General features: G+C 44.8%; 1 protein-coding gene across 2 annotated transcripts; it reads right to left on the reverse strand.

The window, feature by feature from the left end:
• Window positions 1-25,444, reverse strand: SLC45A2 (solute carrier family 45 member 2). Of its 2 annotated transcripts, XM_006090094.3 has the most exons (7): window positions 24,948-25,444; window positions 22,980-23,156; window positions 15,499-15,824; window positions 8,235-8,378; window positions 7,412-7,535; window positions 2,481-2,695; window positions 1-237 (listed from the first exon to the last, which is right to left on the reverse strand). In XM_006090094.3, exons 1-7 carry the CDS (start codon window positions 25,330-25,332, stop codon window positions 13-15), a joined length of 1,596 nt encoding a protein of 531 aa, XP_006090156.1. In that variant the 5' UTR covers window positions 25,333-25,444; the 3' UTR covers window positions 1-12. The 2 variants fall into 2 exon arrangements, with proteins under 2 accessions (XP_006090156.1, XP_023610823.1); XM_023755055.1 differs by lacking the exons at window positions 1-237; window positions 2,481-2,695; window positions 15,499-15,824 and having other exon boundaries at window positions 7,267-7,535.
• Window positions 25,445-27,394: the final 1,950 nt, after the last annotated feature.

Raw genomic sequence — 27,394 nt, forward strand, 5'->3', positions numbered from 1 at the left:
CTCTTTATTGACCTACTGCACGTATCTCACAAAGAGAGCCACAAAGCAACAGCCCATCAGCGCCACCAGCGAGGCGGAGATCACCACGACGACCACGCTCCCGGCCATGTTGACCAGGAAGCCCAGGCCCCCTCCGACCAGGATCTGGGCCAGCTGGACCATGCAGGTGAGGGTGGCACAGTCCAGGCCCTGCCCGCGGCCGCCGCTGTCCGGGGCCCCTGCCCGGGCCTTCTGCTTCTGCAAGGCAAACACAGGACAGCGTGTGAGCTACACGGAACGCGCCAGGGCCGAAGCTGGCAGCCTTTCTGTAAAGACCCAAACAGTAAATGCTCCCGTGGGGTGGCAGCTACTCAACCCTCTGCCGTGGCCAAGGGAAAGCAGTTACAGCTGGTAAACCAGTTGCGTTCCAGCACAACCTCACGAACACGGGTACTTGAGTTTCCTGTTATTTTCACCTGTCACCGAATGTTATCTTTCTGTTGATTTTTTGTAAAAATCATTTAAAAGTTTTAAAGAACTCTTTGTTCACTGGCTGTATAAAAGCAGGTGGCTGACCACATTTGGCAAGGAGACGGACATAGTTTGCCAAGCTCTGATTTAAGGTGGCCGAGAATCTTCACCCCCTTCCCTTAAGCTGTCAGAAAGCCCTTAGTTCCACCATTAGCACCTTGGCAGTTAAATGGTTAATATAGGAAAGTAAAATCGTCTCTTCCTAAAAGTTAGTAAGTACAATGTAGTGAAAACAATAAATTACCCATTCTTTCCTTCATCAGTGCTACAAATGCAAACATTGTTAGGAGGCTGTTGAATCACAGATATATATAGGAGAAGCAACATCAAAGAGGAATTCAACCTTTCAGAATATGGTTGATTTGGTTAGTATATTAATACTTGACTAATATTTGATATTTGGTCTGAATTGTTTGATAATTTGCCATCTATTGGGTGTCTGTCATGTGCTAGGTGTTGTGTAAGGTTCTTTCACATGTCACTTCGTTTCATACTCCACCACCTCCCAGATGTACATATTATCAGGATCCCCATGAGAATAATAAGAATAATACTATCATGTTTTTTGAGTCTTTGCGGGTGCTAGTTAGGCAGTATGCTAGGCAGATTATCTACACTATCTTGTTTCATTTGATATCTAACAACCCTATAAGGTGGGTATATTGTTCCCATTTGATTGATTAGAAAACTGAGGCTCTGAGAGTTTGATAATTCCTATACTATTAAGACAAAAAATACATTGTCCCCCTCAAATGCATATTAGCCTTCGAATATAAAGGGAAAGTAAGAAAATAGATTCATATTGCTTAATTTTCATTTAAAAATACTGGAAATATAAACAAAAACCTAAGCGTGGTTACATGTAGGGGTGAGGGGAGGCAGGAAAAGAGTGGAGGGAGGAGTGCACTCGCTGTGTACCCCTGGGATTGTTGAACCATGTGTATATGTCTCCCCTGTGACCTGCCTTTAAGTGACATTTAATAAACCAGTGAACAACATCCCGTGTCAGGCAGCTGCCAAGTGGGGGAGGCAGGATTTGACCGGGTTTCTCAGTGCAAAGCTTTGGTTTCTGCCCTAGAACCACGACCGCTCTCCTCGGAGGGACAGCCCCCATGGCAGCTGCCTCTTTAATAGCGACCCCGCCTGCACTGAAACTTCGGGAACATGTTTGCCAGGGGATGAGGGCGGAACGCTGGTTTGAAAGGTTTTAACTCCAGGTGCTCTCTGCCTGCTGCGGCGTTCGCCAGGTCAAATACAGGAAAAGACAGCGCGAGCTGCATCACATGGGGTGCCTTCAGGGACTCTGCGGTTTCAGGCCGTGCTGGACTAAACTCCGCGTCACCTCCAGCTTTTACATCACGGCTCCAGCTAAGGAACTGCAAGCCTACTTTCACGGGGAACAAGTTGCATATGTTTGTAAGATGTGATCATCTTAGAGCAGAAATCCCCAACCTCGTGTTCTCTTAGGCAGGTTAGGGCCTTGCCCTCTGGCCTCAGGTCCAAGGTGGAGGTGGGGCAGGCCTCCCTTAACACAGCTGGTGGGAGTGACGGCCTGGGACCAGCTTCCCTCCACGCACACAGGGCCTGCTTACCAACAGCGAGACTTCCAAGGAAACTGTTGCCTAGGAACGTCCTACCCTCAGCCAATAACCCCAGAAACCCCACCATGCACTTCTGCAGTGGCTGGGGACCCAGAAATGTCCCAGGTGCACTGGACATGAGAGGCAGCTGTCAGAAAGCCCGGGTTCCCCTTTCCTTGTCTCTGTGTGACAAGGCTTCAGAGTGAGGAGGAGGAGGGGTGGGCTGGGCAGGTGGCCATGGCTTGGCCAGACCATCATTACACCTGGCTGGTATTTTAGTGCTGCTGTTTTGAGAATCTTTATTTTCCAGCTCTGCCTTACACTTTCCTACCAAATCCCCCCGTTTTCAGGTGAGCCCGGAGTCACCCTGCGCAGACATACACCCCGCACCTGCTCCTCCTGCTCCTCGCGGTGGTACTCGGCCATGAGGTTGAAGGGCACGGTGTACAGGGTGCTGGACATCACGCCAAACGAGGCGCACAGTGCCAGGGTGGAGTAGACATTCGGGAAGAGCCCGATAAATCCTGTCCCCAGGCCGAACAGCAGGTACCCCATGAAGTAAAGACCCTTTAATCCAATGTAGGACACCAGAGCTTTCTGGAAGTCTGTGGGAGGAAGAGGGAGAAATTACAGCGGGCAGTGCCTTGCAACACTGATCATTTCACACAATCCCTTCTTTTGAAGATTCACTTTTCTTAGGATCCTTTTTTTTGATAATCAAACAAAAGAACCTCCTCATCTGTGCTTGACAACAGCGGGCTTGTGAAATCAGTTTTAAACCCTTGAATAAAACCCTAGAAATTGCTTGCTAGGTTGACTTCCTTTCCCACACAAGGACCAGGTACTGTTCAGCAGACAGCAGGACGCAGAAGAGGTGAGCAACGTTGGCCTTGGCCATGGACCTGGGGCTGCGGGACAGGGAACAAAAGTGGGGGTCATTCTGCTTCACAGGGGTCTCACCTAACAGGCCCCAAATAACAACCCAGGGCACCCTTGGCCCCACGGCCCCAAATCAGGTTGGAGGAAGTGAAAACAGCCAGATTTTACAGAATGATCCAGGCCATTCGCTTCCTCACCCCTCCTGATGCCGTCTGCACGCCTGCGAAGGAAGCAGAAGACGTGCATTGTCTGCAGACACCTCGCCTGACTTGCCAATCCACCGCCGGCTCCCCACTCTCTGTGGACAGCTTCCTTAACTTCTCAAAACCTCAGCTTCCTCATCTGAAAAGGGGGACTCATAAAGTCTTTCTTTGGGGTTGTTGTCAGCACAAACGAGATAAAATGTCTGTGAACTCTCCCAGCCCAACGCTGAGCACACAGAAGACATTCAGTTAATGGTGGCTACCGTTATTTCATTGATTCTTGGGTTCCCTCCCAGCAGGTAACCTTGGCTTGCCCCTGAAGGTACTGTGGTACAGTTCATTTTTAAAATTTGGAAATTCTGCTTTAGACTGTTTTACATTGTTTCCCACCATGGAAAATCCCTAACAATGTTTAGTTCCTTTTTCCAATCAGTTGTCTTTAATATATACATTCTTATCTTTCCCCTGCCCCTCTATAATGGAACACGTGAACCCAGGGGATCAATGATAGACACTTGAAATGAGCCTATTCAAGAGTGAGATTTCCATATCTTTCCAAATAATTATTGGACTTACAATTGCATAGACAATAACCCTAATCTACATTACATTTGAATCCATTATGAACCTGAACATGGTTGTAGGTCATCCATGGAGGACGGAGCTCTGAAAAGGACAAGAGTGTGGCATTGCTTCCCCTGTTGAATGTGTACCATACCTCGAGGACTGTTGTCAAGGCTGAGAACGACAGCGGTATAGAGCCATGTCTGTCACTGTTTGCTTAATGATTGTATCTATGCAGGAAATGTCATCTAAGCTGCCTCAGTACCTTACAGCTACTATTAATATTCATTAGAAGACTGTTCTTTATCCAAGGGGGAAAGCAGAGAAGGATAAAGAGATATTGGAAACATGAGCAACTTCAGTACAAAGACTGTAAGTCTGGCACAAAAGGCTTTACTCAGGATGAGGAATCAATAAGTATAAGGGCCATGCTGATACCCGGGTCTGCTGGGCCTGACACCTGGTAGCGGTCACTGTGCCTCTGGTGGGGTCGGGAGGTCAATGATAGGTTTAAGCAGCAGCTATGAATAGCAGTGTATGATATGAACAATTGGCTATATTTCGATACTCACTGCTGCTATTCTCATTGGTCTAAGAGTGCTTGCTATGCAATGAGCTTGAAAACAGGCCACTTATTACCATGCCCCAGTTCCCACCGCAGCAGCCAGGCTGCCCTGCCAAGCTCCATCCTGATAGAAATTCTGGATTTGCATCTGACGTTTTATGATGAGCCCCAATAGAGGATTGTGTGTATGCTCGGGAACGGAAGGGAATGACTGCTTCTGCCTAGGGTGGGTTGGGGTGCAGGGGAAAGATGTGAAAGATTTCACAGAGGAGGTTACATGTGAGCTGGGTTTAAAAGCATCCTTAGGAGTTGCCGAGGTGGGGAGGTGGGAAGAGCCGTTCATTTAGAAAAGGAAACAAAAAGCAGTAGCAAATGCAGAGATGAGAAGGTCTTTGTGGTGAGTGCTGGAGAGGATGTGGAGAAAAAGGAACACTTGTGCACTGCTGGTGGGAATGCAGACTGGTGCAGCCACTATGGAAGACAGTATGGAGTTTCCTCAAAAAACTGGAAATGGAACTCCCATTTGACCCTGTGATCCCACTTCTAGGAATATATCCCAAGAAACCAGAAATACCAATCAGAAAGGATATATGCACCCCTATGTTCATAGCAGCACAATTCACCATAGCTAAGATCTGGAAACAGCCTAAGTGCCCATCAGTAGATGAATGGATTAGAAAACTGTGGTACATCTACACGATGGAATACTATGCTGCTGTAAAAAAGAAGGAACTCTTACCATTTGCAACAGCATGGATGGAACTGGAGAGCATTATGCTAAGTGAAATAAGCCAGTCAATGAAGGAAAAATGCCACATGATCTCACTCATTCATGGATAATAGAGACCATTATAAACTCTTGAACAATAATAGATACAGAGGCAGAGTTGCCTCAAACAGACTGTTAAACTACAGCAGGAAGGCCGGGGAGGGTGGGGGGGCTGGAGGGGGGGGTAAGAGATCAACCAAAGGACTTGTATGCATGCATATAAGCATAACCAATGGACATAAGACACTGGGGGGTAGGGGAAGCCAGGGGATTGTCAAGGGCGGGGGAAAAAAAAAGGAGACATATGTAATACTCTTTGTAATAATTTAAGCAATAAAAAAATTAAAAAAAAAACAAAAACAAAAAAAAAACAACAAAAAGCAGTAGCAAATGCAGAGATGAGAAGGTCTTTGTGGTGAGTCACGAGGCTCGTTCATCTGTGTGGGAGTGACGGAGGTCACAGTGGGAGCCAGGCCTAACTCCTGGAATGCCAAGCTCAGGACTCTGACTTTACCCCATGGGCATGAGGACCCCTGAAGATCCTTGGGCAGGGCTAATTGGTATTTTATACATAAAATTTTAGTTCTAATTTACAATGATAGGAATCCCATAGATTTATACTTAACACTTTATGTATTTCAGATAACTTTGGTAAACTATTCAAGTAATAGTTTATTTTGTATAGGGATTGTAAATAGAAAGGGCCTAAAAATAATATGCTTTCAAATTTTCAAATGCCATGAAATTCATACAGTAACTCACACTAGAGTAATAATACCTAGTAGGAATTATTTGACTTAAAAAAAAAGTTAAAATTGACACAAAATTAAAATGGTGGTTACTTGTGGAAAATGTGTTCCTCTTACAAGAATGAGGGGAGTAGTGAATAGCCCCCACCTCTGGAAAGCACATAGGCACTGAGATGGATTATGAGCCCCTGTATCTATCACTCCCCAATTCTATTCCAGTGCTTAAAATCTTCCTCCCGGAATTCTCTTAGTTCACACGCTCTGAGGGGAAAAAGAGGGTGTGCGTGGGAAATGTTAGCTTTATGCCACCACTATTTGGTTATAACACATTTAAAGGTAATTAACTCGATGGTGTTCTGCTATTTGGGCTCATGAATTCCTTATATGTTTATGTGAGGTGCCCTTTCCCAGTGGTGCTACGTTTTGAAGAGAGGTTCTTGACCTCAAAGCAGGTTTCCTGCTGGGCCGAGGCTAGTAAAAGGCTGAACTCCAGACTAGGGGTCATTACAGACCTGCACCCCACTCCCCCACAGGAAGCACAGTTCAGTGACAGAAGGATGCCCTGGGCATGGTAACAGGGATCGCCCCCAGCGCCAACCCTCCCCTACCTGCTCTGGGCCCCTGCTGACCCCAGGGCCTGTCCAAAGCCTGGAGCTCTGCACAGGGGACAAGCTATTCCCCCCCATGCCAGAGGAGCTCCCAAACTCCCACTCCAAATGGGCCTGCGTATATTGTTATTGACCGGAGCTTTCACTTACTTCAATGCATACAAGCTCGGAGGTTTCCATACCCAGTGGCCAGCACAAAAGGAGACTGTGTGGTGCCCAGCACCGGAGCACAGCAGTTTGGACTTACTGAAAACCCATCGCAGAAATGCCTTTGTTTACGGTGCCCTGGCAGCTGAAACTCAGCTAAGTGGGGCGGTGGGGAGGGGGCGGGTGTGTGTATGTGTGTGTGTGTGTGAGGGGGGGGAGCGGGGTAAGGAGGGGGAGCGGGGCAGCGGGCGGGAGGGGGGAGGTTTAATAGGCTCCAAACCCCATGGAAAGCTGGGACCTGAGAAGGAAGTCCTTGTCCTCAATATGGAACAGTGCTCCTGTAACATACCAACCTGCTCGTCTGAGCGAAGGTCATTTTCCATGTTCTTTTTGTCACCTAGCATATTACCCATCCATCCTATTTTGTGTCATCTGCAAATCTGATAAGCGTATCTATGAACCCCCACCATGATCTCACTCTAGTAGAACCCAGGCTTGTTGGTAATTAAGACTCTGCTGGACTCTACCCCTGGTCCATCCAACACTTAACCATCTTGTTTACAAGATTTCCTCTTATTTTCCAGGGGACCTTGATCAGGGGCACACTGATTATAAGGACAAAGTAGTCATTGAGGAAAATGACAGCTGGAATCCCCTATGAAAAAAGATTTCATGTGGTCCTTTCTAAAGGAATAGTTTTCCCTGCTCTCCATATATTTATCAAGAATCTGGTATTTTAAAAAGCAAAATAATAATAATAATAAATATAGAAATATAAAATCCAACATTCTTCTAGACCAGAGCCCTTAGAAGACACCATAGGAGGAGTAGACTTACAAGAATAGAGTGAGGAAAACACTGCGTTGATGCACAAGCCCCAACATCCGACCTCAACCCCTCTTTCGTAGATGAGAAACTCGGTGGAGTTGTGTGCACTGTAGGGATTCCCATGGTACACGATCTGAAAGAGAGATTTGGGCTATCGAGCTACTAATGCAGGGTGGTAGGGACCCCTCTTCATACACTCTGTTCCTCCATCCCTAGGGAGCAAGATGGCCCTGCCCAAGGGCTGCTTCCTAGGGCACAGAGCTCATCCTCCCATGACCACAGCCCCCGTTTCATCTGTTCACACCTCTACGCAAGGCCCTTTAGGAAGCCCTAACGCTACTGCATCAAGTCTAAACAACATCTCTCTGGATCATTACCACCCCTCCTTCCACCCAACTTCTGGCCCCACCCAACTTAGGCTACTGTGTGCACCACTTTTGGTACAGCCAATAGGCTTCTGACTCATCTCCATAAGTGTCACTCCTATTCCTGCTGGGAGTATTTTCTCCCTCTCCTCTTTCTCCAACTCCAATTCACCCTTCAAGGCCAGCTCATACTGCACCTCCTTCATGAAGCCTGCCATGACTGCTACAGCTCACAGTGATTGTCTCTTATTTGCTGTTTTGACCAAATACTGGTCCCATAGTATCCTCCAGTTGTCTAGGATGTAGTAACTTGCCCCTAGAACCTGTCTGTAAGCCAGCCCCTTAAAGTACTCTTTCCTACACTCTTACGTGCCCATCTTAGAGGCTAGCCCAGAAGAAGGCCCACAGGTACTGAGTGAAAGATTGATGCGCAAGTCAATGAGTATGTATACAGACGTGTTCATTACCCGGCCCATGAAATCTGTGAAAAACAGCATGTTGGACAGGAAGGCGGTCCATCCAATGAGGTGGCTGATGCAAAGGCAGCGGTAGTGGGAAGGCATGTTCACCAGTGCCCTCAGCAGTGACTTCATGGTCATTGTCCTCTGAATCTGGAATAAACATAAAGCAGGTGTGACCTTGTGTGCAGACACGCAGCCAGCTGTGGGAGCCAGAGCACACAGCCACGTTACATATCTGTCAGTCCACCATCACACAGGGTCACCCTTTCTGGGCATGGCACTAAGATTTCCACAGAGTGGTCTCTAGGAGATGTTAAGTATGTGTAGATGCTTAGCAGTTGCAGTCCCAGAATGTGGCTTTGAGGACCTGAGGGGACAGGGACTGGCAATGGAGCTTGCTTTGGACTAAGAGACATCTAGCATCCTATCTTTGAATGACAGAACAATTGCATGAGGACAAAGCTCACAGACTACCGTAATTCTTAGTTTTCCTGACTCTGAAAATGTGGTAGATAATTCTAAGAGGCCCATGATTCCTATCTCCTGGTGTTGCCTTGTGATTGTGTATTGTTTAGATACCAAAGGGATTTTGCAGATATAATTAAGGTTACTAATCAGTTGACTTTGAGTTCATCAAAAGGGAGATCATCTGGGTGACTCTAACCAAATCACATGAGCCCTTTAAAAAGCAGGGAGTTTTTTTCTGGCTAGGAACAGAAGGGGAAGTCAGAGTTCAAAGCAGGAAAAGTGCTATTTAAAGAAAAAGGGAGACATGTAGAAAAACTGAGAGTAGCCTCTGCAGTGGTTCTCAACCATCTGGCCCTTTAAATACAGTTCCTCATGTTGTGACCCAACCATAAAATTATTTTCGTTGCTACTTCATAACTGGAATGTTGCTACTGTTATGAATCGTCATGTAAATATCTGATATGCAGGATGGTCTTAGGCGACCCCTGTGAAAGGGTCGTTCGACCGCCAAAGGGGTCGCGACCCACAGGTTGAGAACCGCTGCCTAGGGGATGAGAGTGACTCCTAACCAACAGTCAGCAAGATAACAGGGACCTTAGTCCTACAACCACACGGAACTGGATTCTACCTGAATGAGCTCAGAAGCCTATTCATCCCCAGTTGAGCCTCTAAGTTGAGAATACAGCTCCACTGACACTTTATTTTAGCCTTGTGAGGCCCTGGGCAGAAAATCCAGTTGAGCCCACCAGACTTCTAACATATAGAACTGTGAGAGAGTATGCTGGTGTGGTTTAAGCTGCTAAGTTTATGTTAATTTGTTCTGTAGCAACAGAAAACAAATACAGAAAGCCAACTGGCTCCCTGCTCTTGGCCATGTACCTCCTACCAGTTTATTTCTGTGGATCCCACCACCAGCCAACACATGCAAATTAATCCCCATGTTGGGTCAGAAGTGAGAACTCTGTAGAACACACACGCACACACACACACACACACACACACACACACACACATACATGCACAATAAATACATATGCCCAAAATTCTTTAATTTAGACGACTATTCTGTAAAAACCAGAGGCTCCAATTTTTTGGTCAGAAGGAGCCTTGAGAGAATAAAAAAATTTGAACTATGAAATACAAAAAATAAAACAGCCTTTAACATCTTGTCATATAAGAGGAGAAAGAAACCTCAGGAATACTAAGCAGTCAGCTGCCCTGAAGACCCCGAGACTATAAACATCAACCGTGCTGGGGTCTTTCTTGTCAGATTTTTATTTATTTGAAGCTTGACACAATGAAATTGGATCTTGGCTAGTTTATTTATAAGATGGTCTCCTGAGATTTTCTTTTTTAACGGTAACAGTATCTTGTGTTTACAGCTCTTGACCTTATAATGATAATGCTTTCAGTTCCTTGTTGCAGAAAATTGCATTTACTCATGGTAGGTTTGTTGTATAAAATGATTTTTTAATTCATCAATTTTATAGTATTTAGTCTACTGACATGACTGAACTGATTTGCTTATATTTACTCAGTATTTAAAAGTATAGACCTGTCCTAACTGGTTTGGCTCAGTGGATAGAGCGTCGGCCTGTGGACTGAAGGGTCCCGGGTTTGGTTCCGGTCAAGGGCATGTACCTTGGTTGCAGGCACATCCCCAGTAGGGGGTGTGCAGAAGGCAGCTGATTGATGTTTCTCTCTCATCGATGTTTCTAACTCTCTGTCCCTCTCCCTTCCTCTCTGTAAAAAATCAATAAAATATATTTAAAATAAATAAATAAAAGTATAGACCTGCCCTTGGACTTAGGAAAAATAACTGCTTTCTGAATGTGACATATGGTGCCTGTCAAAATCAATGGTGAGCACAGCAGAAACTCAGGCTAATTACTACCTTTCCCTTGACCATAGGAAGAAGCAGCTAAAGGTATAGACTGAGACACAACTGAGTGACTTATCTTCACTGTCCTTCCTGTCTTCCCCAAATGCAAAATTTTATAAAGTGAATCTGGCCAGCAAGCATTCCACCTCATGCCAAACATTAATTTATGCGTCTGCCTTATACATGCTTTTCAGCCTGCTTTCATTGTTAGCCTAATATTTCCTTTCTTCCAAAAATAAATGAGCTTTCAGGCTGTGTCTAATATTTCTGCAAAAGATGGGAATATGCATATTCAAAGCTCCTTTAGTATTTCAACTCAGAATGACAACTCAGCTGGCATCTTGTTCTCTGACTCATCAGCTCCCTTGGCAAAGCCCTTTCAGTGGTCTGAGCCCCTGGGAGTGAGTGTCCTGCACGTATTGTGTGCCCATGTCCACTGGAGATTGGGTGGGTGGATTCGAAAGTGGAAAGGCACAGAGCCATCAGCGGGGAAGAGACCCTTACAAGAGTCCACTCCAAAGGAGCCCATTGAGACAGTGAAGGGGGTAATGATGGCGTGGAGGCATTGCAGGTGAACGTTATGGTTTGAACTCAGAAATAATTCAGGCCTTTCATCATTAAAAGAAAACATTTCCCAGTTCACCAATTGCACAGCCACCCTCATTTTGGGAAGTAATGGCTTTGACACACAGTGACGGCCAGGGCCAGGGCCCCGACATGGTGGACTCTCCCATTGCTCGGCTGGAGCCTCCCAAGATGCACATTTGCAATGAAGAGTCGGATGCTTGGCTTTGGGCTTAAGATACATGGCTCTGTTTTTGGAATCTTGTTTTTTGTTTTGTTCTTTAAAGCAAATAACAAAACTAATCAGAGCCTACAGTGTTGTGTGTGTGGAACATACTAGAAAGTTAATTGTATTTGACGCCTGTGCTTTCTTACTAGTGTGAAGGGCTTTAGGCCTTTCAAAAGGCTCCTGCTCACTTGTTTCATTTGATCCTCACTCTGAGTCAGAGTTCATCAATAGGGCAACAAGGCAGTGATAATCTAGTGGGGTAATAGCTACTTATCTTTAGCAAAACCCTGTCTTGTTTTGTTCCTTAAACCATGACATTTTTTCTTTACTTTCAAAGTAATATTTGTCCATTATAGAAATGTTGAATCTACAGAAGGGTTCAGAAAAGAAAATTGAAACTACCTGTTAGCCCATCAATCGGAGAAAATAACTTCAATTAACATTTGGGGTATATATCCTTTCTATTTTTTTTCTCAGTATTGTGTAGCTTTTCTCAAAATGGAGGTTGTGTCTGTGTGTGTGTGTGTGTGTGTGTGTGTGTGTGTGTGTGTGTTGCCAGTATATTATCTATAATAATAAAAGTGTAACATGCTAACTAGACTGGACAGCTGAATGTCCTTTCGGATGTCTTTCCAGACAAAGCTGCAATGGCTGCGAGGGCCAAGGGCAGGCAGCCGTGGCAGTGGCCGGCAGCAGCAGCAGTGGGGTGATGGGGGCAGCGACTTCACCTGATTGGCCTGGTTGCCTCCTGCAGAGGGAGGCCAGACTGCAGCTCACGGAGTGGGCCTAAGCCGTCAGTAGGACATCCCCTGAGGGCTTCCAGACTGTGAGAGGGGGCAGGCCAGGCTGAGGGACCCCCCCCCCTCCACCAGTGCATGAGTTTTTATGCACTGGGCCTCTAGTGTTTTAAATAATTGCTCAAAAACACACACATATTTTGATGATTATATGGGTTCCATTGCATAGATACCCCATGATTCTCATGTTGCCTTACAGAACTACACAAGGGGGCTCCTGCCTAACTGGGAATCCCGGAGTCCTGATCTGTTAGCAATGAATGGGCAGGGGGTGTCCGTGCTCCCTGTGCAGCCTGGGGTGGAGAAGGGTGGGCTCGCCAGGTCTCAAGGGACCAACACTCTCATGTTTTCTCTGCTGTGAGGTCAAGATAAAATGAAGGCCTCATCCCAATAACCTTTCAGTTCCTCCTGTGTCCTTCCTGTGCTGGAAAACACTACACTCATGCTAAAGTAGGAGATGCTGGTGGAATGGGATGACCAGTCCCTGCCATTGTATTCCCCTATCAGGGAGGCACGGTAGAAGGCAGGTTGATACACCTAACGCCAACACAGATGTGTTCAGAGGCAAGGCCTCTTTCGTAAGACCTGACGCAAGTAAAAAGTTTGCCAATTCAAACCCAAGCAATGCTGAAATTTACTTTTGTATTAATTTTTTAAAAATACTAAGCTAAAGAATAGAACAAAGCACTTAATCTTGAGAAAACTATTTTACAGGCTTTTATAACTAGCTGCTAAGACTCACCACTTTTATCCATATACGTAATTGAATAGATGGAAATGAGGTTTTCTAGTGACTATAAGTAGCAAATATATCTCCTTGAAATACCTCTGAAAGAAAACACAGTTTCAAGCATTATAAATCACTTAGCTAAATGCAGTGTGGCATCCTGGATGGGATATTGGAACAGAAAATGACATTAATGGAAAAACCGATGAAACAGAAATGTCTGCTCTTTACTTAATAGCATTGAACCAGCGGTAACATCTTAGTTTTGACAAATGGTTGCATAAGATGCTAACATTAGGGAGGAACTGGTGAAGAGTAGACAGGAACTCTCTCTCCTCTCTGCCACTTTTCTATAAATTGAAAATTATTCCAAATTATGCATGTATTAAGATAAGACAACATGTAGTTGCCCTTTGATAGGTGACAACTCTGAGGCAGGGACAGGGTCCGTCCTGATGGTCAGCTGGGGTAGGCTTTTGTTCATAGCGGCTGAAGAATGATCTGTGTACACAATTGGGCCGATTCCGATAATTCTCATTATTCACCCAAACAAATTCCAGCAAGATCCATATTTCAGATGGCCATTTCTGCCGCATTCATTCAACAAACAACTAACAGAACACTTGCTGCCAGCTTCCTACGTGCCAGGCGCGGAGGTAAATGTCAAGGACGAGAAAATGACTCTGTTCTCTGTGCTGTGCTTTGCAACAGGGCGATCACTTCCTAAGGCAGATACATGTCCAGTCACTATGTGGTACCCTGAAACGAATACAGTGATGTTGTATGTCAACTACGGTTGAAAGATAACTTTAAAAGAAAAAAGAATGGGGAAATGGACCGAGGCCACCCCGCCCTCAGGGAGTTCCCTCACCACACGGTAAGGAAAACACAGGCGCGTCAGCACACAAGGCAGATGTAAAGTAACTCCACGTGAAGACTCCACATCACAATACCAATGAGGAAGCCCTGGGTCCAGGGATTGCAGAATGCACTATAGTCTCCAAGTCATGGCTATAGTCTCCATGCTACTTGCAGCTCAGTGTGGCCACTGACCAAGTTCTGGTCAACAGTACGTAAGCAGAAGTGATGTTTGCAACTTCTGAGTTGTGTCCCTTTCTTCCTTCCTGCTGGCAGGAATGGAGACGTAATAATGATAACAGAAGCCATCTTGGACCTCGAGATAAAAGCTCCATGTTCAAAATGCAAGCAACAAAACAGAAGGGTCCGGGTCCCTGATGGACTCAGTAGGATAGCCCAGTCCACCCACCGGGGTCTTCATAAGAGAGAGAAACGAACTTACATTTTGTTTAACTTAACGAGGGTCTTCTATACACAGACTCACTCAGGAGCCCAAATTGAAAACCTAACCTGATTGTCCCAAAGCTCCTGCCCCAGCAAGAGAAGTGGAGCTCCTGGAGGAGAGGAGACCCACTGAGCGCGCTTGGACATCTGTGCGAGTGCAGATCTAGTCCGTTCCCGACTTGTGCTGGGGGCACTCAGCACCCCACCAGGCTTATACAGCACCGACACCTAACACCTTGCATGTGGGAGGAACCATTCTAAGTGACTTTGCACGAATAATCTCATATTATCTGCACAAAACCCTTGTAGGTAGGAAAAACTCCTTTCTCATTTTATGTGAATGTAAATGCCCAGGTCATACATTGCAGAGGTGGAAGAGGCCGGCTCTGGACACCTATGCTCCTAAGCGTTAGGCTGCCCACAGCAAGTGCTGACGGCCATTTTCTGAATGGAGAGCACAGGTCAGCCAGCTGCAGGAGCCAGGACTTACAGCCAGGTCTTCCACAACCTCTTGGCCAGTGAGGGAATCCTTTGTTCTCTGTCCCTGAGGTGTTGGTATTCAAACTCAGCTTGAAGGGGCATACGGAGCTTGCTACAGTGATGGACATGTTGTATATCTGCAGCATCCTTACAGCAGCTGCTAGCCCGGTGGGCCCATGGAGCATGCGAAATGTGGCTAGTGCAACTAAGGAACGGAAGCTTTCATTGTATTTGATTTTAATGAATTTTAATTAAAATAGCCCCATGGACCACTAGCTACTCTAGTTGGTCAGCATAGGTCTAGTCTCTTCCCCTTGACCATTTTTTTTTTCCGTTTTAACCTGGTTCCACCTCTCTGGCATTTTATAGAGTTTTCTTTAAAAATTTTAAGCTAATTAATTCATTGAGTAGTTCACTAGGAGTGGACTAACAGGAATATCTAATCAGCTCATGAAAAACAAATTCAACAGTCACCAACCCTGAGATACTGTCATTTGCAGAAACACATCTACAAACCTCATCTAAGAACTGAAGATATTTCTGTGGCCTAAGATATGTACAGCCTGGCATTTTGCACCTGGCTTCATCTCCCCTTGTTAGATGTTCTGAAAAGAGAAGAACGCGCACACTTTTCTTTGAAGTACGAAGCTTCAGTCTAAGGGATAATGGCTACTGGGGGTTGGGGATCCAATTATACTACACAAAACCTTTCACATCAAATAAACAAAACAAAGACAAAGCATAATTAAAACAAAAACACGAGACTGGCAAGAACGAGAATATTTTTCCTCAAGTAAAGAAAAAGAAATTTGCATCATTACCTGTTCAGCAGGATTTTTGGTTTTTTCTCCCTGCACCGTCAGCTCTGAGTGTACGTAACCGTTTTTAACTTTCTCAATAGACCCATACTCGTACGCTTTGTCTGATGACAATGGCGGGTCCTGGGGGGCTTGCTGCAGGAGACTGTCCTTTGCAGTGTCTCTAAGTGGGGCTTCAGGGATGCTGCACAGATGAATGATGAAACACAGAGTGAGGACCAAGGCGGAGAAGAAGAACATGACCTGGAACTCTGTACCTAGCACTCTTCCCAGTTTCAGGTGGGCCCAGTCGATGGCACCCAAAAGGTAGCCTAGGGCACCTCCAAAACCTAGAAAGCAAGGAGAGCTGTATTAGCATATTTAGCAAACCGGCTTCCCTTTCCATGGTGCCCGCCCTTCCCTTCAGGGGGAAAGCTCCCTGAGGACAGCACGGCGCCTGGTGATGACTGCAGAGGCCACAGGGAGAGGCTAAGACACCTGCAACCATGAAGGGTGGGTGGGCTCAAGGCTCGGCTCTCGCATGTACGCGCTGTGACCTTGGACTTCTTCACTCAGAATATGGGGATGAGAGTGAAAGAGTAACCTACTAGGAGAGTCATAACTAGAAAACGGTGCCAGACTTAGCCAAGTGCATAGTAAATATTGCCACTGTCTGAATTCCTGTGGCCTTTCCAAACCAGACTCTTACGCTTACAAACGGAAATACCTGACTTGAAAGATCCCCAAAGAAAACTGCTTTCTAACAGCAATAAAAATAATTATTTCTATTATCATTTACCTATTAACTAGCTTTCTAAGGTGATGAAAGTTGGCAAAGATCCAAGAATGGTGGCAGAGTGGACAAGCCTGGTCACTTCACATTCTGGTTAGTTGCAATTTGCCATAGAGGATAGTTACAGATGACCAACTGTTTAACCACTGAATTACAGACATAAAGTATCATTGCCATGCCCTGAGTACCAACGTGTATTAGTGTGGAATTATGGGAATTGTGGCCAATAGTGGGCAATGAAGTAAAACATACGTTCTCTACTAACAGGAGCATATGATATAGTTATTGCTGATGGGCATACACATAAACAGATAAATGACACATACGGTGACCTGTTGTGGTAGGTGCCCAGGATCTGAGAGGAAGGGGAGGTCCTTGAGGTAGCCACAATCTGTTGCTGATTCAGAGGGCAGTTCTGGGATTTGTGGCACCTCTAGGTCACCATGAGACAATGACTCTCTACCCAATTGTGGGTATGCCCAGGGTGTTAGAGGTCATGTGATAAGCCAAGCAGTCAACCAAAAATGCATTAAGTGTAAAGCATTATTCAAGGGTCTATCTCAGGGGTGGGCAACCTTTTTGTGAGTGCATGTCAAAACCAGCAAAATCTCTGATTCAAAATTCTTCTGCGTGCCAACCCTAATTTTTTGAGAACATGTTACGCCTACTTGATATCTCTTAAGGTGTACGTATGTGAAGAACCTTGAAGAAATAATAAAATTCATTGGAGCGACAAAAACACAGTATATGATAATGAAAAATACACTTATTTTTTAATGTATACATGCACACTGATAGTCCAACAGAAAACTTTATGACTCCATTTGATATTATCAGTGGGACTTTTGCTGCTGCATCACTGATGACAGAGATTTTACATCAGGTTTATATTTCGTGACCTTCAGAGATATGCATGAGCTACTACTTTCATCCGTCAGGCTACTCCTATTACGAGACTTAACAAAATTCATCACTGAGAACAAAAATTCACAAGCGTATGTGGATGAAACCAAAACACTGGTCGGATCTAGGAAGGCAGGGAGAGTTAAGGCAGAGGCATAGAAATTGCTCTTCCCCTCTCTCGTCAATCCATGTCTATGGTCTTTAAGATAACTTGTTGTGTAAAATTATTTATTTATCTGAGATGCACCTACACTGAATTTATCTGAAAAATAAAAAAGTCGATTTTAAGAAAATAATTGTAAATGGAAGATTATAAGAGAGGGTTTCGCGTGCCAGCAAAAGTTACTGGTGTGCCATGTTTGGCATGTGTGCCAGGGGTTGCCCACCCCTGGTCTACCTAAATTAGGGTTTTTTAGTCTTGGCACTACTGACATTTGCTGCTGGATAATTCTCCTGTGCAGGGCTGTGGTGTATATTATAAGGTGTTAGCAGTCTCTCTGGCCTCTCCCCACCACCTCTCCAACCCTCCCCACCAGTTATGACAATCAAAAATGTCTTCAGACATTACCTAATGTCCTAATGGGCAAAATAACCCCCAGTTGAGAATCTCTGACCTTAATTAACACTATGAAAAACTTACACATTCCTTTTTTCAAACTATTTCTCATCTGCAACCAGATCAATGGTTGTTATAATGTCACTTAATCCTTCTATTCTTCTTCTCTCCTTCAAATTTATTGTTCCACTGGGCAGAGGAACTATAGAATAGAAGACACCTGCCCATTTGAAAGAATTGATATGTAAAATAAATCATCCACTGTGTAATGGAATGGTGAGTAGTTTATGCATATAAATAGACAGATATAAATATAATGATGGATTTATAATGATGGATTTATAATGATGGAAGTATATTAGATCAGTTGAGTTCTATAATTGGAGGATTCCCTAGTCCAGTTTTGTGTCTACTGGTTGAGTATGCTTCAGCAAACATTGACCGAGCACTGAAAAGTATGTAAAGGACTCTACTCATTTCTGGGGATATAACCATAAATAAGAAGGCAATTCCAAGTGGGAGGAGCAGATAAGTGAACAACTATTTTAAGAAAACTGTAATAAATAAGAACTTAGAACTGTGATCTGGGTACTGAAATAGTATAGAGGAGTTCTGAAGAGTTTATTTTTGGTGCTTAGTTCATGGTAACAAGATGATGTTGCCTATTAATAACTATCACAAGATTCCTCTTAATTAGCAATGAAGTTCATAAAAGTTTAATACATCAATGAATCCAAAAGCTCTAGAGGTAGAAGAATGTCTGGAGCTTGGGAAGTTGAATTAGATGAGAAAGCCACAGGCTACAGTGGTTAAGTGGTGGGTGACAGCGTGAAAAGAAGGGGTTTGGAATTATGCCCGGTTCCCATTCCCACCTGTGTGCTTTCTCATCATGTGATGATGGCATCCTACTGGGAGAAAGGGGGTGGTGATCCTGCTTGTCTGAGTTTCCTGAGGGTTAGCATGATCATACCGTAAAACACTAGCACATATAGTGGCAGAACCAAGATCAAAACCCAGTGAGCAGCTGACTTCCTACAGAAACCCTGACTCTGAAGCCTCACCCAGAAGCAAAAGAGAATGACTGAGGGTGCTCCTTGACTTACAATGGGGTTATCTCCCAATAAACCCTCGTGGATTGAAAATGCAATAAGTTGCTATGATATTGATCATAGCTTAACCTCACCTACTTAACACGTGCTCAGAACACTTTCTTTCGCCTACAATTGGGCAAAATCACCTAACACACACACACATACACACACACAGTGCAAGAACTTAGGAAAACTGTTCTTTATGTCTTCCCTGTTGGTTCACTCATTAATCAGTTAAGTAAAACCTGACACATGCTACAAATAACTTAGAATTTCCAATCCTCCGTTCTCTTGGGGGCCGGATTGGGTAAGTGGGGATGGGGTGGGAAGACAAAAGAAGCAAATCTGTTTTGTTTATCCCAAAGCTACTGTGGGGTGCAGCTAAAAGTTCCGACAGAACATACCCTGAAGGACTAGTGGACGACTGGGGACATTATCCAAATATTTAAGCTTTATTCACACTGCCAGACATGATAAAAGCCAGTAGGGGGCTGTGGGGATTAATTGGAGGCTTTCCTGTTTGCTTCCACTCCTTAAACTAAGGATTTTATCTTCAAAGATGGTCTTTATAGAAATCCCAGTCATTTTAGCCCCAACAAAGGCTAACACCAACCCTCACATCTATATCCAGACAGAGTTTATCTCTATTGACAACATCAACCTCCTCGGGCCCTGGAATAGATCACCGGGCCATTGGCTGGGGCATCCAAAGGACATCTGCTGCCACAGTAGATAAGAGCCTTACAAAGAAGGGCCCACAAGGGGTCCCGCTGTCAAACTCAGACCAGGCCAACCTCATGCATACTCTAAAGCACTGACAAACAGAGAAGTTTAAAGAGACTGAGCCTCACAGATTACCCATTCTACTTCCAAAGATGTTTCTGGGGCCAGTCCCTCACTGAATCATTACAAATAAAACTACTGCAAGCCTGGTGGGCCTGGAGGAAACGAAATACATATTAACATTTGGCATTGACTCCTTTTAAATGGTTCCCTGCTCCAGGCCTGAGATCCTTTGCCAGAATATTAATCACTCACATTGTGTGAAGATTCACAACCCTGTGAGGAAACAAAAGCTCGGAAATACTGAGGCCACTCAGCAGTCAAGAGGAGGAGCCAGGATTTGAACCTGGACGGCCTTTTCCTTTATGCTTCATCCCAGCCTCCCACTACCGGATGGAGCCCACTGCCAAGGATGGCAAGGCCTTGGGCTCAATTTAGCAGAAATATCCTTGATTAGAAACATTTTGACAAAAGGAGGAATTTCCTATTGGTAAGTGTGGGTTTCAAGGTCTCAAGTGCACCCAGAGGTGAAGGCTGGGGTGAGAGGATGAGGGTGGAACTCCCAGGCCCACCATAGCTGCCACATACTAGTAGGCCAGGCATGGAGACCAGGTAGCGTTACCTGTAAATATAGGAGACAGAAGAAGCTGGGGGATAAAAATGTCCTCCTGGGAACAGAGTCTTTTCTTAAAAAAAAAAAAAAAAAAGTCATGCCCTGACCGGTTTACCTCAGTGGATAAAGCGTAGGCCTGCGGACTGAAAGGTCCCAGGTTCAATTCCAGTCAAGGGCATATACCTTGGTTGCGGGCACATCCCCGGTAGGAGGTGTGCAGGAGGCAGCTGATCGATGTTTCTAACTCTCTTTCCCTCTCGCTTCCTCTCTGTTCAAAAAATCAATAAAAATATATATTTTTTAAAAAGTCAGAAATATGCTAGTAGATATTTTGGCAATGAACCTTTTGACACTTATTTGCAAAGCGCTTGGAATTGTTGGGCCTGGACTATAGCTCTGAATAAATTTCAATTTACTCAGATGACTGGCTTCCCTGGAGGAATGATATCTTAGTGTTGGTGGGAGTCCAAATGGGCCCTGATACTGAACCTGGCTTTCCCACAAATGCTTGTTTCATGCAGAATGCTGTAGCCATCTCTCCACCAAGCTCATGCCAACTAGGAGGCCCGGTATGTGTGCAAGACAGGGCAGAGTGGCAGTGCGCTGCTTGTTGTTTCCACTCCATCTTTCAATGTGACCTGCCACTGAGAGCAAGGCCATGTGGTGGGGTCACAGCCACATTTAACCCAACAGAATTCACCTCGTCACACTTTGCAAAGAGGGAGAGAGGGAGCATTTTATATAACCTGGGTGATCCTATCCGCCGTTGCATGCATTGAGCCCATGTCCAGGAGGAAACATTAACAGATATATTTAAACGTGTCCATCACTATGCAGGTCTGTATGCACAGAACAAGCCATACTGTAGTTCATGGGTGATAGGAGAGATGTTCACAAATAATGTGGACTCTCTGGGATCATCACTTAAGCCCCAGTCAGATATGTCTTTTAGGAAAATGAATCTGGGAGCTGTGTAGTGGTTCAATTAAAATAGGAGGAAGTGAGAGGCTGAAAAACAGTTAAGGGATAAATACAAAGCTCAGATAAGATGTAGTAAGATCCCAAACCAAGGTGATATATCAAAATTATACATATTTGCTGAGACTACACCTTATGTCAATATCAGCAGAAAACCTCCAAATATTTTCTCAAACTCATAGAAACACTATCATGAGTTAGCCTTGAAAAAGTAATAAAAATATAAAGGTTCAATCTTCGAATATCAGAGGCAGCAAAGCAGAGATTGTTTGGCCAAGACTAACACTGTCGTAAACTGGGAAGTGGTAGCCACATTGCCAAATATTAGAGCAATGTAATTCTCAATGTGTCATGATCAAAAGCCAACAAGTCTCCCATGACTTTGCTGTAATTAATTTCAGTGCATTATGATAGAGCAGAAGGAATTACGGGATTTAAATCAGGAGCATGCAGTTGAATCTCTATTCAGGGATGGCGAACCTATGACACGCGTGTCAGAGGTGACACGCGAACTCATTTTTTTGGTTGATTTTTCTTTGTTAAATGGCATTTAAATATATAAAATAAATATCAAAAATATAAATCTTTGTTTTATTATGGTTGCAAATATCAAAAAATTTCTATATGTGACACGGCACCAGAGTTAAGTTAGGGTTTTTCAAAATGCTGACACGCTGAGCTCAAAAGGTTCGCCATCACTGCTCTATGCTGTAGACAGGATGGTCAGGGCCAGTGACAGACAGGAATAGACTCCTGCTCCCCCACCTTCCCCGAAGCGAGAGGAACTGCACTCTATCTTGGGCAGCCATGTGCTCAGACATTCAAACATTCAAACATGTGGTCGACAACAAATATTGACCCAATGGCTTCCCTGTGTGGGCACTGCTCTTAGCTATGGAGACATAAACAACAGAACACGAGATCCTGCTTCTCACTGGGACCTACTGGCCATGAGAGGAGAGAGGATATATCAAAATAAGAAATAAATAGATTGGCTGGGCTAGGAAGTCGATCAAATAAGGTAGACTGTTAGATATAAAAATCCTCCTGGGCCGGGAATGGTGCTGCAGCCTCAGGTAGAACCCTAACCCTAGAACAGTTCTACAAATGCATGCTGAATATTAGTAGCACAGCTCTAAGTGAATGACCAACAGCAACCACAGGAGGCCAGCAACAGCCCCGGGAACAGCCCCACTGTCCTCCTGCCATGGCTTCTTTCAAACCGGGAGGTCGAGGAAATGCCAATTCTTTATGGAACTAAGAAATCTCCCAGGGGTTTTTCATTTGCTTGGTTTGTTTCTATTTCTGTTTTTTAAACGTGGTTCTTGGAATATTTGCCACAGAATCATCTGGGGTACTTATTAAAAATGCACATTTCTGGGCCCCTACCCCAAACCCACTGAATCAAAATAACTGGAGGGGGCAGGGGGCAGGAAACTGCATTTTTAACAAGCTCTGAAGTAATGCTGATGCTAAATTACTGATTTTTTTTTAAGCAACCAAAAAGTAAAGTGCACAAGGCCGCTTTTCATTTCGGTTGTAAATGTCTCCACAGATGGCTCTTCAGAAAGCTCTTATGTAAACTTCCTTTGCAAAACTCCGCAGCCTGGTCACAAGCTGACTTTGTTTAGAGAAATACACTGGGAGCAGAGCCCCGCGTGATGGGAGCATTCCATCAAGTGATCCATTCATTCAAAAAAACTCAACGTGCAGAGAAACGGGATGGCTTTAGTGGAAGGGCCTGTCTGCCTGGGAGCCGGAGAAGAGACTTTCTGGAATATTCCCTACCTGTGAAGAGAGCGTGGTAGTGGAGGCCCCTCTCCTTGTCCTGGTGAGAGCAGACATCAAACAAGTAGGCTTTGATGGGCCCGTCAATGAAGTCCGCAGCAAAGTCAAAGAGAACCACACCCATCATGGTGATGGTTATGGCCCAGATCAGCTTCCTCCGTGGGTCAGCGATCAGCGCTAGAAGAGAAATAAACAGTGGGCACCTAAAGCTTGGTTTGAAATGACTCGCATTTTTATTCCCTCCCAAACTTCCTGGCACCAAATGATCTCCCTTTGCTTTCATTTTGTTGTGTTTTCCAAATAAAAACTTTACTATTTTGTTTGGGTTTTAAGAATTATTCCAATAAAGGGCCAGAAAAAGCAAATCGATAGAGACAGAAAGCTGATTGAGTGGTTGCCTTTACTGGTGGGGAGGAGAGAATGGGGTGTGACTGCTAATGCTTACTGGGTTTCATTGTGGGATGATGAAAATGTTGTGGGATTAGATAGGGTGATGGTTGCACAACCTTGCCAATATACTAAAAAGTACTTCATTGTACACTTTAAAATGGTATGTGAATCATGTCTCTTTAGAGCGGTTTTAAAAATTGTGCATGCTTATTGTAAACCATTTCAACGAAATAGAAAATCTGGGGAAATGCTTCAGATCCTAGCGCCAGTGGTGGCCCTCCTCCACACATCCCTTTATGCACTTACACACATACAGAGAAAAGTGTACACTTGTGCCTTAATGCAGTGCTTTTCAAACTTTAACACACTTAATCAGAGCTTGGATGACTTGTTAATAGATTGGATGGTCGGACTCCATCTCCCATGAGTCTCCATGGTTCTCCCATGATTCCTCAGTAGGTGTGAGGTAGAGCCTGAGGATTTGCATCTCAAGAGCCCCAGTGATGCTGCAGTTGGAGGATCAGGCTTTGAGAAGCCCTGACTCACGGGACCATGTGCACATGCTCATTTATAACCAACTCTCTCCCTGTCTTCACATTCCAATTAATGAAGATCAATTTCACAATTTTTAACAGCTAAATAATATTTATTCTATGGATATGTCACACTTTATTCATCCAATCTTAACAATTGTTCTTGCTTTCAGTTAATTTTTTAGGAATAATATGTAATATATGCACGTTTTTTAAATGATAGCAGAAAGTAAGCCTATCCTCCACTTCTCACCGCCAGTCCTTTAGTGCCCCTCCCTGGAGGCAACAGTCTTATCGGGTTTTCTTGTGATTCTTCCAGAAGTATTCTACCTTTATGTACTTATGCCCTCTTTTAAATATGTATGAAAGATAACTAATTATCCTGCCTCATTATCATACATTCTGCTAGCCTGGGAGTTAAAGGCCTAAACATGTGTGCTATTTTTACATTTATGATCCTTTTTTCAGTGCAACTTTTTATCCACTACCACCAATTACTGATTAATTACTGATTAATTGGTGGTTGATTAATGGCTAGAAAAAGTGTTCACCATCACGTCTGTTTTGTCCAGAATTTGCCAAAAGGTCCCCTGGAGCTGCAGACAGAAGCCCTGCACCCACTAAGCAGCTCCGCATAAAGCTCTGAACAGGATTAACCCTTATTTGGACACACAAGTAATTTATTGCAAATATTTATAACTGGTTAATTTGACAAAGTACTAAATAACGTGTGTTGGGCTCAAAAAACGTGGCAATTGATAAATATGTGAAAATATTAAGTTTGATAAAGTAGATAAAAATTTAATCCTATCTTAAAACACACACACACACAACCACCAAACCAACAACAATGCATTCTCATGTTTCCAAAAGTAAAATCTCAACCACAGAACTTGGGTCATTCCAGGTTGGAAGTTCATGGAAACCTAGGAGAGATGAACAGTTCTAAGCAATTGTTAAGTGTCCCATAGAGAAACCCAAATACTCCCACTGAGTTGCACATAGGACCCTTTCCCGGCCTGCCCGCCTGGATCAATGCACTGACCTGATACCACGGTGTCCCCGTTGAGGTACAGAGCCATGCCCAGGAGCATCATGATGCCCAGGGCGAGGATGTAGGGCCTGCGGCGGCCCCACCCGGCCCGGCAGTAGTCACTGGCCGACCCCACCACGGGCTGCAGCAGGAAGCCCAGGACGGGGCTGAGGAGCCACACCACGCTGTACAGGCTCTTGGGCAGGCCCACGCTGAGCAGCACGGGGGTCACGTAGGCCGCCTCCACCGCGTAGCAGAACTCCCGGCCGAACATGGCCATGCTGTGCATGATGAGCCGGCCTGTGGGTCTCCTGGGCTGCTCCCCAGCGGCCAGGGGGCCGTCCTCCTCGAGGGATGTGTAGGTGTGCGTGCCCGGCTGTCCACTGTTGCCGCCCATGGCCACTGGGTGAGGAACCTGCCTGCCAGGCCGCCACCTCCTGCGTGGCCCCTCCGACTTGTGAGCTGGTTTTGACTTGGAGCCTGGCTGAGCAGCCCAGGGAGAGGGTTAGGCTGGGGGAAGGGCTCAGATTCTTTCATGCCTCCCAGATCACAAGTTATGATGAGAGGGAAGGGAGGTGGGGCCTAGAAAGCCAGCCGGAGCTTAGCTGCCCTGCGCCCTCTGGCTCCTTAGGATGTTTTCCTGAAGGAATCTTCCTTCGCACTGTTCCCTCTCCCTCTGTCTGTTTCTCTCTCCCACCGTCTCTGTCTCTCTCTCTCTCTGTTTCTCTCTCTCTCTCTTTCTCTTTCTTTTTTTCTCTCTCTCTCTCCAACACACACCCATTCTGCTACAATCTCACACACACAGCTTTGGGACAATAAAGACCTAAATGCAGATGCTAAGTCAAAAGATCTTTTTAAATCTTTTTCTAGATATAAATATTCTGCTCTTTCCTGAGCACAAGTTTTCTGCACGCACACCTGAAGAGTCACTTAACAGACTTAAAACGCAGAGGGCTGTACCTTTCCTCTAAATCGCTCGCTGTCAGCACTGCGATGGTTTCCCACATTGCACTCAACGCACTTTATAATTCAATGGTTGTGTTTATTCTATTTTTCCTCAGTCTCTGATCAGGACCATGATGCTCATTGTGGTATCCCCAGCTGCTAGCAAGATACCTGACACCTATAGTGGGTTCTCAGTAAGTAGTTGCTACAGGACTGATGGATGAAGCGTATACACTACGCTTTGTAGTGCCAGTCAACTGCCTATTTGCTCAGGTCCATTGCCTGCCCTTCCCTCCATGCTCTGTACCATAAGAAACTACATTCCCAGGTCCCACTGCTCCCTGGCTATGAAGCAGATTTGACCAATGGAGGCACTGCTGAAAAGACAGAGGCGGGAGAAGGGAAGCAATCCCACCCTTGCGCCCTTTCTCCTTTCTGAGAGGCCTCTGGCAGCGGCTGCATCCCCACTCCGGTCCAGTTTCCACCTGATAACACTACCTTCGTCCCTGCAGACACAGGCGTGGTCCTGGCCTCCAGTGTTGCTCATATCTGGGTTGACTCATTGTCCTCTTGGCTTCTCAGCTCTTTATTCACCAGTGTAATTCTCTATCTCAAATTTCCTCTGTTTTAAAGACCGGAGTAGGTCTTATTTTCCTTGCTGGAACCTGAGTTCAAATGAAAAGTCTGAGTGGCAGGTAAACCATGATCATATAGGAAGGGCTCTAAAAATGGTTTAAACAGCGGTTCTCAACCTGTGGGTTGCGACCCCTTTGGGGGTCGAACGACCCTTTCACAGGGGTCGTCTAAGACCATCGGAAAACACATATAATTACATATTGTTTTTGTGATTAATCACTATGCTTTAATTATGTTCAATTTGTAAAAATGAAATTGGGGGTCACCACAACATGAGGAACTGTACTAAAGGGTTGTGGCATTAGGAAGGTTGAGAACCACTGCCTTATGGGAATGCAAATTAGTACAGCCGCTATAGAAAACAGTATAAAGGCCTCTCAAAAATTAGTAATAGAACTATCATATGACCCAGTAATTCCTCTTCTAGTATTTGCCCCAAAATGTGAAAACACTTATTTGTAAAAACACTCATTTGTGTTCACTGCAGCATTATTGACAATAGCCAAGACAGGGAAACAACCTAAGTGTCAACTGAGGGATGATTGGATAAAGAAGATGTGGTACATATACACAATGGAATACTACTCAGCCATAAAAAGACAAAATATTGCCATTTGCAACAACATGGATGGATCTTGAGACGATTATGCTAAGTAAAATACGTCAGATGAAAAAGGACAAAAGCTTTATGATTCACTCATATGTGACATATAAAACAAAGAGTAACCAACTAATAAAACAAAAACAAACTCGGATTCAGACAACAGAATGCCGGTTATCCCAGGGGGGAGGGGGAGGGGGAAGGTGAAGTGTATGGTAATGGAAGGAAACTAGACTTGGGGTGGGGAGCACACAATAGAGTACACAGATGTCAAATT

The sequence above is a fragment of the Myotis lucifugus genome, unplaced genomic scaffold (assembly GCF_000147115.1).
Source record: "Myotis lucifugus unplaced genomic scaffold, Myoluc2.0 scaffold_68, whole genome shotgun sequence".
Classification (NCBI taxonomy): Eukaryota; Metazoa; Chordata; class Mammalia; order Chiroptera; family Vespertilionidae; genus Myotis; species Myotis lucifugus.

Excerpts from the sequence above, each read along its gene's own strand:
- SLC45A2 (XM_006090094.3), bottom strand. The coding sequence starts at position 25,332 with ATGGGCGGCAACAGTGGACAGCCGGGCACGCACACCTACACATCCCTC. Across the intron at positions 15,825-22,979 it reads CTACCACGCTCTCTTCACAG|GTTTTGGAGGTGCCCTAGGC; the intron begins GTAGGGAATATT and ends CTTGCTTTCTAG. Across the intron at positions 238-2,480 it reads GCGAGGAGCAGGAGGAGCAG|AAGCAGAAGGCCCGGGCAGG; the intron begins GTGCGGGGTGTA and ends TTTGCCTTGCAG.